The sequence below is a fragment of the Leuresthes tenuis genome, unplaced genomic scaffold, assembly GCF_036924035.1.
Source record: "Leuresthes tenuis unplaced genomic scaffold, fLeuTen1.0.hap1 SCAF_18, whole genome shotgun sequence".
Classification (NCBI taxonomy): domain Eukaryota; kingdom Metazoa; phylum Chordata; class Actinopteri; order Atheriniformes; family Atherinopsidae; genus Leuresthes; species Leuresthes tenuis.
The window spans coordinates 4627551-4641837 of NW_027325372.1; the positions used below are offsets into that span (position 1 = coordinate 4627551).

Below are 14287 nucleotides of genomic sequence, written 5' to 3' on the forward strand. Positions count from 1 at the left end.
TAATTGAACTAAAAACAATGGCGGTTATGTTTAATAAGCTTGTATTATCTGCAGATCTGTGACAAACCACAAGTTTTGCTCTCCTTTTGATTTAATAGATCACTACAGTGGATTTAATGTGAAGTGTGTTTTTTTATTGATTTGTAGAATTTTATAAAAATATTCCATAAATCACTGAGGAATCACAGCCATTTATTACAAAGGACAAACATACAGAGTTAGCCAAATTAGTACAAACACATAACTTTACTGCAGCCTGTGACCTTGTGTTGACATCTTTGCAGAATTAAACCATTTTAAAGCATTTATTTTTCATTACATATGCTTATAAACACATAGTTGTATTTACAGATTGTTTTTTTGTGTGTGTTTGGATATTTTACAGAAATGTACAACTTAAAACAAAATAACAAAGCTTATAATCCCTTAGATGAATGACTTCAGATTCAAATCTAACCACAATCTAACAAGCAGACAAACAGAAAGCACAAGATAAACAGTGTCATTGATCTCCTGGTGATGTGCAAGTTATCTGCAGAGCATCTCATGCACAGTTGTGTTTTCTGAGCTGGTTGCTAAGGATCAATGACCAGCTTCCTTGGCTTCATTTTATGGTCTCTGCCTCAGAGGTTAAAGTTACACAAACAGCAGTTAATCCATTAAAGGCACTTCAGATGGTTAAAAAAAACACATAAAAACCAAAACGTTTATCTTTGTAAGTGCACATGTTTGGTTATTTAAATAGGAGTGGACCACTTGTTCAATTTAAATTCATCTAGCCCTCGGTATAACCTGTGTGCACAAGACAAAGTCATGACTTAAGCTATTAGTGGATTTCCTTTTAATAGTCTCACTTCCCTCTGCAGTCTCATACCCACAGACATAACAGTTCCACTTTACATCTGTGACTTAAATCCCATGCATATAGAAAAAAATCAAAAACCTTTCACAGGAACCTTTGAATCTAACCTGAGTATACATCAATGCAACTTGCCACTTTTTAAAGAACATTTATCCACTAAGTTTATTCAGTGTAGGCAGGCAAATAACCACAAATAACATGTAAAAAAATAATAACATCAAATATATCAGTGTACCGAGCAGAATTTTATGCCATATGATAAAGAAATAATACTGAAAGTCAGTGGTTTTAATGCAGCTAAGACAACAAAAGTATTCTCTTTACTCAACAATTCTCTTAACCACAAATTCAATTTTTTTTTATGTCATCCAGCATCATTTTAAAAGTTATGTATTTCAGTGGGAGGTTTCTCACGAGGCAGGATTTGCCAAAACAAAAAAGACCAACCAAACAAGAAATAACTTCCTAATAGGCACACAATGTCGTGAAGAATGGCTATTCTAAGGCAAAGCCGTGATGTTTTCCTAAACTTAACCACATAGTATTCTATGCCAAAGTCTAATAAAACACTGACTGAAGGAAGGTACAAAGTCAGTAAGGAAACCTTTTGATGTGAGTCATTCAACTCCATTTCTAAATCCTTCTGGCCTCCAACCGGGAAGTTTTGACCTTTTGAAACTTGTGATCTCTCCTTTTGCAACAGTTTCACTGCATGCTGTGACACTGTGGCCAAATCCTAATTTCCTTCTCTTGGTCATACCACTTGAGGGGCCCTATCCCTGATTTTTACAGTGGTAATATGCCCCTTTTCATATGGGCAAAGAAGATTTTGACTGCTCTCATCCTTCCAACGGGTCACTGCAAGTCATTAATGGGATTTCTCCATTACATGATTAAATATGGTACTCTATGGTTTGACTTGGCACAGCTTTTCCATGCTTCATTTCCATGTTATTCAGAATCCCCTCACTGTTGGTGGGATCAGCTGTTCATGAACTGGTTTATTACATCACACTGATTTATCTGATGCTTTTATCAAAACAAATTAAAAGTGAGGACTATAGAGGAGTTATTGCACTGAATGAGTTTGTGTTCAGAAGGGTCTGAACATATTTAATTAACAATCAGCAGAGAAGCAAAGATTGATATGTAAATCCATCCATCAATTATCTTACGCTTATCTGAGGTCATGTTGCAGGAGGGACATCCGGGTATCACACAGCAATCCCCAGCTCCTCCAGGTGGATCCTGAGGCGTTCCCTAGGTAGATGGAAGGTATATTCCCTTGAATATGTTTTGGGTCTGCCCTAGGACCTCCTCCCTGTTGGACATGCTCAAAAAACTTCAAAAGCGAGGCAACCAGGAGGTCGACCAAACCAAATCACTTGACTCCTTTCGTTGCGGTGGAGCAGCGGCTCTAATCTGCGCTCCATCTGGATGGTTGAGCTCCTCACCCTATCTCTAAGACCAAGACCAATTTATCTTTTTGTCACTACCAAAAATCCCCTGACCATAGGTGATAGTTGGAATGAAGATGGACCAACATGGACCCTCATTACTGCGGACAAAGCCCCAATCCTCTGCCATCCCGATACTTAAACTCCTCCATCTCTGGCAGAGAGGGAGCCCTCCACCTTGTTCCAGTTAAAAACCATCACCCAAGATTCGGAGGGGCTGACTTCTATCCTGGCTGCTTCACATGCACCTGTGAACAGCTCCAGTGCTTGCTGAAAGTCAGCTTCCTTTCCACAACTATGCCTGAACACCTGCCCATGAAAAACGCAAACAGGATTGGTGACAAGGTGGAGCACTATTGGAGTCCAACTATGACCGTAAATCCATACTCACAGTTAATAAACATGATAATTTGTAATGAACATGACCTGCGATCCCCACACACAAATGTGCTATCTGTGATTTATGTTGCTAACTGTCTGCTTTGACTTACAAACAACTTGTTGTTCACGCCTACTCTGACCAACCAGCACTCTGCAGGGCTTCTACGTCACCAAACAGCCATATTATATTGTACCATATAATGGAAAAGCACCATAAGAGCTTAAGCTTGAATCTATAGTGTAGAGAAATGTATGCTTGGAGGAATGTTTGCCACCCTCATAATCTATGATACTGTCTGTGGGCTGTTTGCTAAACATATCAGGGAAACTTAAAAGAATACAAACATGAAAGCTATGATTATGGATCAAATGTGTCCTTTTAGTGATTTTCAAAGAATGCTCTGTTAAATTCAGGTGTATGATAAATAGCTAAATGTAAAGGAAAGAAGGTATTACAGAGTTAACTACTATGCCTTAGATGCTCAGCAACCATCAATAATCACTATAAAAAATAACACAAACAACGGAATAAACTGAAAAATACATGTTCCAGGTTTTTATTCTCGTCTTTGTTATTTAAATATACAACATATTCTGTTTTCCTTTCCCTCTCTTCCTTCTGTTCATCCTTACCTCATAAACATAAATCAATCTGATCATAACTGAACCCGATGAGGAAAGCAACAGCTTTTGGGTTGATGTAGGTAGTTATCGTTCGTGTCATTTTTTTGTTGTAAAAACTTTGCCTTCTTTTCAGCCAGAGTTATACTTGTTATAATTGCTTTTGCCTTCATCTGCATTCACAGCCCACATGCTCCCTTTCATTACTGTACAAAGGCCACCTCTTTCCGTTTCACCCTAAAATACAAAGCTCAACTCTCTGGCAGATACTTAAACTTTAGCTACTTCCACTGATGCCTGACTCCTTCCTGTCACCACAGCAGAACTGCTGTCATCCAAAGACCGTTCGTTGGACTGAGTTGTCTGTCCATCGTCATCATCAGCCAGAGCTTTCTTGTAAACACCCATCAGACTCTGCCTGAACTGCCCCCTCACTTCCAGCCCCATGCAGAAGTACAACAGCGGGTTCACACAGCTGTTAAAGTAGGCAACGCCGCTCGCCAAAGGATGCCAGATTTTCAACACCGCGTTCTTATTGTCCACCATCTTCACTAGTAGAAGGCAGTGGTAAGGCGCCCAGCAAAGGAAGAAAGCAATGACCAGTGATGCTAATATACGCAGGGGGCGGGACTTCCCTGACAGGCGGGTGCGGCGGATGCCAAAGCCAGCCAGGATGTAACAGATGAGAATGACCATGAAGGGCAACATGAAGCCACACAGGAAGCGGATGGAGTAGAGAGCATATTTGGCGGTGTTGTCTCCCTCCGTCTTCTCCTTCACCTCCAGTGTGCACTTGCTCAGGTTGTTCTTCCCTATGTAGACTTGCCGGTAGATGAAGTAGGGAGTGCTGAAGATAGTCGCTGTGATCCACACGCAGACTGCCACCATCCTCGCTGCCCACAGAGTGCGGCGTCGCTTTGTGAAGACGGGCCACCAAACGCAGAGCATTCGGTCCAAACTGATCACAGCCAGCAGGAAGACGGAGCAGAACATGTTGGCATATTTGAAGAAGCCGTTGAACTTGCAGAGGAAGACACCAAAGGGCCAGTGGTCGAAGAAGAGCTTCTTAATGAGGGAGAAGACTCGTGTGAAGCAGAAAATTAGGTCTGCTATCGCCAGATTCACAAGCCATATGTTGGTGACCTTCGGCTGAAGGGAAAGAAAAAGAATTAAAGTAAAGTTAGAAATTATTTACATGCTGTTACTGGTAATTAGCACAAGTGGTACCAGACAGCCCACCAAAAACACAATTAAACTGTATTCAAATAATTCATCAACTGCCTGTTGTCCCCTCATACGAACATTAAACGCATTTCTTTGAGTTTTGTTTGACTTAACTTTAAATAATCAGCCTCTGCCTGTTTGTATGCAGACAAACTCAGTTCGCAGGAACATCCACAGATGCACTTTAAAGCTCTTTCATGCAAAGAGGAAACCACATGTGAACATGATCCAGAAACACTGCCGTCTTCTCTGGACCTGAGCTCATTTAAAATGGACTGAGGCAAAGTGGGAAACTGTTCTGTGGTCAGCTTGTTATCAGCACTCAGTTCAAAAGTCTGCATCTTTGATGGTATGGAACTGAGAACCTGCACATCTGGAAAGACTCCATCAGTCCTGAAGGGTATATACAGGTTTTAGAGCAACATATGCTCCCATCCAGATGGCGTCTTTGTCAGGGAACACCTTACATATTTCAGTAAGACGATGTTAAACCACATAATGCATCTATTCTATTAACAAAGCCGACCCAGGACTTCCGAGCAGCTAGAATCCGATATCAGACAAAAACATTCCTCTCCCAAAGGTCCAGCAGCTGCTCCCCTCAGTTTCCAAATGTTTACGGACAGTTGGTAAAAGAGCAGAAAGCTGCACAGATGTAAACCTGTCCCAGCTGTTCTTTAAAGAAGATGAGCTAATATTTTTCAGTAAAATGTCTAATCTTCAACAGACCCAATAAAATATTGGTTTATGTGGTTTGTAAATCTAATGTAATTCTGTTTTTATTGACATTTTACATGGTGTCCCAACTTCTTTTGGAACTGGGGCTGGGAAATTTGGTTCAGCTTACTCCTGAATGATGAATTCTAGTGGGCTGGTTAATGATTACTTCATGTTCTTTACACCACTACCAACCGTGTCTACAAACCCACACATAATTAATTTGATTAAATTGATTTGATTGGGGCTATACCCTGTAATCTGACTTCCTGTAATCTGTTGATGTCAGACTTTACAGCGTTTACAATATCCTGTTGAGTTGAATGCCATACAGAGTATTGTAGACATTTATAAATAAGATATATGAAAGACTTTATCTCCACCTTGAGCTTGAACCCAGCCACACAGATCACCACGGAGTTCCCTGTGATGCCGAGCACGACGGTCAGCGTGTAGAGCACGATGCTGACGTTGTCCATGATGGCGTCTACGTCCACCGTTGTTGCCTGGTCATTCTTGGTGGACATGACTGCGACAGCGGGAAGAGAGGCATTTGGAAACATCGTTCAGCTAAAAAAGAGAGAAAAGAATGAGAAAATCGAAACATTTCTCATGTTTCTAAGAATAAGCAGGAAAGCAAGAAGGTGAACAAACATACAGAAGTCAAAGCAGATTAAGTTGGGCCATACAAGGGTGTTTTTGACCGACAAAATGTTCTTAAAATATTTAATTAGTTTATTTTATATATTTATATATACATATATATGTTTTATATCTTCATTTGTAAGTCGCTTTGGATTCCTATATTAAATATATTCCTATATTAAAAAGTATATAAGTATAAAGATAGACGGTGCAAATGTAACCAGGTCCTAAAATTAAGTCTTGAGATAATAATATTTTATTAAAGTTTTTGGGAGACTATAGATAAATGTTTCAAGTTAATAAATTGAAGTGTAGCTTCTATGCATTAAAAACATTATGTGTTGACAATGAATTTTGGTTGTAACTGCACCAATGTTATTGGTTGGAACAGACAGACATGAATGTAATGAGCATTTGGATTTCCTCTGGCCAAGCTGTAGGTCAGGTTTTTTTCCCCCAGGCATTTTCCAGTGATGTAAACGGATCAGGATGCTCACCCGACCCGGAGCTGAAAGTGCTTCCAGCTCGACCTGCATTGGATGTTCACATCCTGAGACCGAGAAAGATTCCCAGCGCGAACTGGGTGGCGAGCCAATGGAACCACGAGCATACGTGTTTCTGCAGTCTCACTTCCTGTCCCTCACGGATTGTGTGGCAGGACCAATGAGCGCGAGCATACTGACACGACACTGATTCAAACAAAGAAAAGACTGATTTTGGGAATTGGGTTTTCATTTTTACTCTCTTTTAAAAGAAACTCTTCCCAGCTTTATTATTTTACTATTTCTCTTTACATTGTCCAAACCAAAGTCTTTCATTGTGTGTGACTTTACTGTTCTTGTTGAAACAAGTGAAACAAGGCTTATCATCTTCTGTTACTGCTCCAGAATGATCATAGATCATCGATTGCCTGTTACTCTGTTACTTTACTGTAAAAAGGGTTACATAACCATGTCAGATTATAACAAAACTGCTAACTGAGCCCAGCGATAGCCAATAAAAACTTGTGGGTCTGAACCCTTTTCCATTGAACTCGAGAGCCAGATGTTATTGAGTGTTTTTTTTTGTAAAAATGGCTCAATAAAATGTCCCTGTTGTTTAAATGTGTACATCTTTCTGTCTCAAGCTTTAACAGACTGATAGACTGCATGGATGAAGAACAGTTTCTGAATAAACTGTGTGTGTGAGATACATAATGTTGATGAGTCAGATGTACCCAGTTGACACATTGTCTGAGAATATGCCAAGAGCACAATAACCTTAAACAATCCTGTGTCACAGTCAAATGTTTACGCTCCGTGTGGCCAGGTAGCTATATTTATCTGTGATTATTTTTGTATTCAACCTATGATCTGGATGGCTTTATTTGATCTCAGTTATGATATAAACTACTGAATCGCTATATCAGGGCGTATCATTTACTGTAAAATTCAGCCGTCAAGCAAACACGAGCAAGAAGTCCTTCAAATGCTCAGAAAACTAACCAAAAACATTTTTAACCTCTACTTTTCAGAAACAACACATTTTTATCATTTAGAATGTGAAGCAGAAGAAGAAATGAGACAGACTTTTATGTTGACAATATCTTTTCTTTTTTGGTACAGATTGTGGAAATGTAATTTAACGGCAACAGTATAAGAATTAAAAAAAATAATCCCAATATAATGATAATATATACTAATTCTTAGCATGTCATACCGCGGCCGAGTGGTAGAGACGGGTCATGCTAGTATGCTTCAACATTTTTGCTTCATACAGCAGAGTATAGTCACTGAAAAATGTGCTCTGTCAGACTGTAGAGCAGGATATTGAAGGGTTAAAACTACATGCATTTCCCGTTCAGTCTGTTGTCCAGCTGGACACCCGGGTATCTTTAGTCCGCGAATTAGATTCTGCTGCTGCCTTCTGAATACGTGTTACAACAGTCTAACCTGACTGAGGCGAATGCAAGTGGTAGAAAACAGGTGCAGAAACACTGTCTGTCAGACACAACAGTGTCAAGTGTGAAGAGATCTTCTCTATCGTTGAAGTTGATCAAGATGAAAACACTTTTAACTGGATGGATTGAAGAGTTAATGCTAACTATTGCTGACAACAAAGAAGAAAACTATTCCGCATTCACTTTTAACATCTGCTAACATGCATCCTGTCAATGGTTCATAGATACCAAAGATTGCATTTACAGTAAACTTACAGTTTCATGTAAGATACAATAAGTGGTATCTGTGAAGAAAGTATCATTCACATTTTCAACATACCACATGCTGCAAACCTCCTCTGCAGCTTGTCATAAGAGGAGCTATTTTTCTCAGAACGTGTTTTTTCACAGAACTAGGCTTGTGCATGATGTTCACCAGTTTCGGGGGGGTAAACAGATGGCTGGTCCCATCTGCTAATCTGATAAAACTGCTGCAGAAGTTCAGCAGGAAGCAAAAATGGTGGTAAGCTCTTGATGTAGATCTGCCAGTTAAAAAGGGTTCAGGTTATAAATTTGATTTAAGTAATTCTAGCAGTTTAATTAAGCATACAGAAAACTGCTGCCGCAGCGTATCTGTTAAAATACAAGCAACATACTCTGAAAATGATCTAATAGAAATTAGTGGAAGAAGGACAGAGCCTTTCTATTTTACAGCAAACAGACATTTGTGGGTTTACCAGGAGGAAAGTCAAAACCAAACCACAGAACAAAGTGTGTGTTTCCATTTGTTTTAATTAACCACATGTCTACATGTATGTCAGTAATCTCTACATCTGTTTAAAAAAAGTCCCTCTCAGCTATAAAACAAGTTTAAACCACAATAAAATCTCCATAAGATACTTTTAATGTGTTACAAGACCAAATGTACCATAAGCAAAATCAGCACATGTGATTATGACTGAGGATTTCTGCTTTGAATCTGCAGAACACCACCACCAGACTCAAAAAAAGGGACGTCAGACAGCAGCTTGTATCATCCTCGTAGTTGCAGGAAGGAACTGAACAGCTAATTCGCAAGCGTTGGGAGGAACTGATGAAATTAATCTATCAGGAGAAGCTAGCACAAGCTACGTGGAGAAGCTGCTCCACCTGTTAGCAGACCTAACATTTAGGGTATGTTTATGACTGTTATGGCAAAAACTTCAAAATATATGCTTTCTAAGGAATATGGATGAGTTTTAAGGTGATTGATAATGGCTGGAGTGGCTCTTTAAAACTAACATCCAATTGCTTTTCATTGTTATTTATTCAACATTTGACTTACATGTCTGAAATCTATAAAACAGGAGAAGTAATGAGATAGAGCAGCTGTAAGGTAGTGGCTCAGTGGTTGTTGTACGCTATTTTATGGGCAAAAGTAACAGACACTGCACTGAGCATGTTGACAGAAAGTGCTCGAAAGACCACAGACTGAAAAACATCTAGGCCACAGCTGCTCCTACAGCAGCATTTTACCACAAATACTGCTTCATTCTCAGTCCTGCCTTGACCCAAAGAAATCCAGAATAAGAGTGAAGTCAAGTCTCAATCTTTGCAAAAAAGATACAGATATGAAACGAAAGTTATAAAAAGTTCATTTTCCAAAGGCGCTCAACCTCAACAACTCTGCAGACAACCGCTGTGGTGGAAAGAAAAAATGACATCAGCCCAGTAAAGATTTCCTGCAGTGACCATTTTAAACTTGACACATAAAAACCACAGAGGTCGTTCTGACCATCTGCCAGCTTTGGCAGAAAAATAAATGTATGTGAAACTCGTACAAAGTTTGAAATGGTGCTAAAGTGGACTAAGTCTGGTTAGAAGTCGAGATAAAACTTACTTTACTTTAAAAGCAACTTGTAACTGCACCCTGAAAATAACACAAAGCGATGCCCACTTACACCCTCTAAACTCTTAAAAAAAACATCTTATTTCTTATCATCTCACTAATTATCTAATAAATCCCTATATAAATATCCTCAGTGCTCGTTCAAGATGTATTTGCCACGGAAAATGTGCAGGAAAGATTATAAACAGACTATGTTTGCTTGAGTTCATCACAGTTTGTAATCTGTGAGGAATAACTCTCATTTCACTCTCATTTCTTTACTTTTTTATTCGACTGTTCTCATCTGAAATGGTGTAAATTAGGACTTAAAAGCACACCGTTAAATGAAGTATGAGTCCACATGATTACATGTATGTGTTTTGAAAATCCACAGGTAATTACTAAATTTACAGTGAACGTTGCCCTTGGATACATAGCGATCTATCCGTTTACAACAATTGAGTGTGAAAATCTGCCTTTTGGACACGTGGACAGACGTGAATATTAAACATGTTCAAGTGAGACTGGATTTGAACAGCTCTCAGTCCCTGGTGTTGATTGTGCAAAGAAAAATGTTGCACAAGCTGATAAACATCCCTTTACGTTATTACCCATGGACCGCGTAACGTGCCTGAACAGGCGGTGTGGGGGGGGGGGCATAATGTCACACACAACAGGCCAAGCCTATTTACATATACGCACAGATTAAACTATAGCAAACAACAAAGTACACCCAGTCCAGTCCACAACCAAAACTCATCTTGCTGCCTTGAATCTAAATCAACATCATAGTCACCATAAGTCAACACTCATATCAGACTGATGTGCAGCCGCACGCGCACACATACACACCCAACAGCTCAGTTACATGAAAAGTACCTACTGCAGCCATACCACAGAAAATTACATGTAATGAAAACTGACTTACGTTACTGGTCCTTGAACTTGCCAAAGTTGGTTTTGCCTGTTTATTTGTAAAAAAAAAAAAAAAAAAGTGATATTGACCTCTGTCGCTACATTTTCGCAGGAAGTGCAGCCTCCGGTTTGGCAGGTGCCCGCCTTTAGGCCGAGACTCGCACACTCGACATAGTTGATTAACAATGTACACTAATTTAAAATCTGAACGCAGCAGTCAGTGGGAGTTTTATTTTTATCGGCAGCTAGTTGGTGAGAGTAAGAGAAGGTGTGTGGTGACTTGTATTGTTTGGCTCGTAAAAACACAGATAAAACTTAGGCTTTTATTCATATAAAATAGTTTGTACAAAAAGTACAAAAGTTACCCGGGCCTTGCCCCCCGGTTCCGCGGTCTATGGTATAACCCTTTCCTTATCAAATTATTTGCAAACCACAGAACTTTGCAACAACAAAGCAGTATATGTCAACATTTTGGCTAATAGCTCTTTGGGAATCACTTTGTTGCTGCAAAAATACTATTTTCTGTCTGTCTGTCTGTGTTATCTTTGGTGTTTTACATAGATGCAACTAAAGAAACAAATTATGTGTCTTTGTGACAGGCTGCTGGTAACAAAGTATCTAAAGATCCAACTTAATGTAGTTTCTTTGCTAAATTGTCTGTTATGTGTCAACAGAACACTGGTTCATCCCTTGAGTTAGGAGCCTTTTTTATGCTTGAATCAGTCATAAGAGAGTATTAAAGTGTTTTAACCAACAAAAAAACATAGACAGACAGACTGAGAATTTGCAAAAAAGCAGCCAATGTCCAAAGAAAAACTATGAAAGACCTCCAAAAAGCCTGAAGAACTATTGCTCATGACCACTTTAAAAGATTACCAGACTGAAGCAAAAAAAAGAAGGAATTAATTAATAAAAACCTGCTAAAAAGTATAATCCAGGAGTGATGATTGTTCTCAAATGAAATGCCCTATCTGCCAAAGTGATTTAGTTTTTTAAATCATGAAGATTATATCTGGTAGATACCACTGAAAAACAAAAACTAATGTTTTTACAGTCACTGTAACACTTAGAAGAAACTGAGTATGTAAAAGAGCTCATTAGTAAAATCAGGCATGAAAATTGTCCTGGTTTGTTACCTGCTGATGTTGGATTGTTATGAGGGTGCTGAGGTCGCCTGCTTCAGTCTCAGATGTCAAAGAGAGAAATGAAGACTCATCCTTCGAGGTTCCACTGCGGCGCTGTGACTGAAGTGGTTTTGTTGTCAAAATGTCACGTGTGTCTGTGTGTTCTCTCTATCACACACACTTCTCTCTTTTATTTTCTCCAATGTCTGGTTTTGTCTTCCTTTCTGTGGGTCTGTTTCTCTTCCTCAAAGCCACACACTTTTGTTTCCCTCTACGAATCAATCACACATAAACACACACACAAACACACAGAGTGGATGATCAACATGCTTATCAGCCTTTGGGGTTATTACCTTCTCCTTCACACTCCTCGGCCAATCAGATTTCTCCATATGGGGCTGATGACCTGCTTCTTATAAAAGTTGCCATTATTAATCTAAGTTTACCAAGTGAAGAATTAATGTGCCGGTCAAACAGTAATCTTGTTGTTCAAAGACATTGATTAAACACTTTTTTCTCCTCCATGCTATAAAATGGCTTACAGTGGACGTAAGCCTAAACTTTGTCCTTGTTTAAAACCCCTGGCAAAATGATTGCATCATCACATTTTGAGGATGTTCATTCTTTTCCATTTATTTTCCAACAGATGTGACACAAGCCGCTCAACATATAACAGCTGAACATTCTGGCTTCGTAAACCAGGCCTAAAGCACAGGTGAAAATCACCTTATAGTTTTGTATTTCTAAAACAAATACCTGCACTTGTTTAAATATGAATATGAGTTTACAGTTAAAAGAGCATTCTGGTGCAGCTTAACGAGTTTTTACACCTAGAGGATTGTGAGGAAACATGGCCCCAACAAGAGAGCTGTCAGTAGAAACAAGAAGGTTTCATTCAACTCAGAGCGAGGTTGTGTCTAAGTACAAACAAAATGGGAAGGTTTTAAAAGGTTTGACTAAAGAAGATGTCAAAGCATAAGGACAAAAAACTCAAAATGCAGTCTGTACGTGAATCGTATAAAACCAGCAGAAGGAAATGGGATTTACATCCAGAAAACCAAATGTAAGCCATCACTAACATCTAGAGAGAAGAAAGCAATGTTACAGTGAGCTGAAGAGAAGCAGTCATGGACTGTGCATGGCTGGATGGAAGTGCTATTCAGCGATGAATCATTAATCAGCTTCGGACAGGGAGACGATGCTGGAAGTTGGTACAGGTCCAAGGAAACATAGAGAAACAAGCACATTTCCACCATCACTGATGATACGGGGTTGATGGAAGCCATTACCTCTACAGGAAATGACCGCGACCAGCAAACAGTCTGGATCTCAATCCAGAGTTACATTTATGAAATTTAGGAATATCATCTTTTGTTATTGAAATACGTAAAGAATTCAAGGTGTCAGAGAAGAGAGAGGAGTTGCAACAAAGTACTTATTATGCAACTGTGGAGTTTCAATGAAAACCAGATAGATAAATGAAAGAGAAACTGTGACAGAGCTTGTTCTTTTAATGAGTTTAACTCAGCTAAAGTGAAACCAAAAAATGGTAAATCCAGATAATCTGTGGTTAAAGGAAAAAGAGTTAAAACATCATTCAGTATGACTACAATAACGACCCATAACATCCCGTAAAGTCCCGCCCCAACAAGCGGCAGAAGGAAAATAAGAGTGTTTTTTCACATCAGTAATTTGTTGAAGAAGCCACAAAGTCCTCATAAGAAGGAACAAGGAGATGTGGATTGGCGATGTGTCTTTCTGTCACATGGGCTTGAAACCAACACATGACAACTGTTTTTTCACTTCAAATGGCAACAATTTACTGAAACACCATTATCACTTCCTGGTTGAGTTTAGACAATCACATTACCTGGTTAGGGTTAGAAAACTATGCTATTTATTCTTATTACAACTGTATGGAGCCTCCATAGCCAGATTTTTTCATAATGTGTATCTTTGCAATACCTCACAATAAGTGTAGCCTGATCTCTCAATAATTAAGTATTTCCTGGATCGGTTTATACATCCCAGAGGGCAGAAGTGCCGCTGAAGTTGGCGTCCAATTCCCGATTCATAGTGATATGCATTAAGGGCCATTTCCCTGCTTTTTTGGCATGTTTGGCATCAAACACAGTAGAAAGATCAAATCTGAACTGAATTACTTTACAAGGAATATAAATCCTTTAAAAAATAATTTGTGATTAATGAAACCTTTATTTAATTTGTGAAAATACAAGAGGAGAGAGTGATCAGTCCAAGTGATTATGATGAAGAGTTTCCACAGTAAATTTCCAACTGGAAAAAGCGAGAATGGACGCTGGAGGAAACTCTCTGAAGGCCAGTAGCTATCTTTTCCTTTGGAGCAGAGGACGTCAGAGGATGAGCAGGCAAGTGAATTGGTAAGTTAAGTGTTCCAGAGAAGCAGACCAACTCATCGGATACAGGTAGGTAACTCCATGAAGTCTTCAGCTATGGGAAATTACACTGTAAGCAGGGAGACAAAAGTGAGCCTGGACTTGAATGTCAATGTCAATGGATCCACAGTAAAAACAAACC

General features: G+C 39.2%; 2 protein-coding genes across 2 annotated transcripts in view; both read right to left on the reverse strand.

The window, feature by feature from the left end:
• The window catches only part of LOC140274630 (DLA class I histocompatibility antigen, A9/A9 alpha chain-like), a 424015-nt gene that overhangs the window by 75065 nt on the left and 334663 nt on the right, over window positions 1–14287 (reverse strand). The gene's annotated exons all lie outside the window — the stretch shown is intronic.
• On the reverse strand, window positions 121–11834 carry LOC140275500 (C3a anaphylatoxin chemotactic receptor-like). Its single transcript, XM_072370977.1, has 3 exons — window positions 11744–11834; window positions 5646–5832; window positions 121–4470 (listed from the first exon to the last, which is right to left on the reverse strand). The coding sequence occupies exons 2-3, from the start codon at window positions 5823–5825 to the stop codon at window positions 3592–3594; spliced, it is 1059 nt and encodes a 352-aa protein (XP_072227078.1). The 5' UTR covers window positions 5826–5832; window positions 11744–11834; the 3' UTR covers window positions 121–3591.

Coding starts and splice junctions, on each gene's coding strand:
- LOC140275500 (XM_072370977.1), bottom strand. CDS start 5,825: ATGTTTCCAAATGCCTCTCTTCCCGCTGTCGCAGTCATGTCCACCAAG. Junction 4,471..5,645: donor TGGCTGGGTTCAAGCTCAAG/GTGGAGATAAAG, acceptor CTTTCCCTTCAG/CCGAAGGTCACCAACATATG.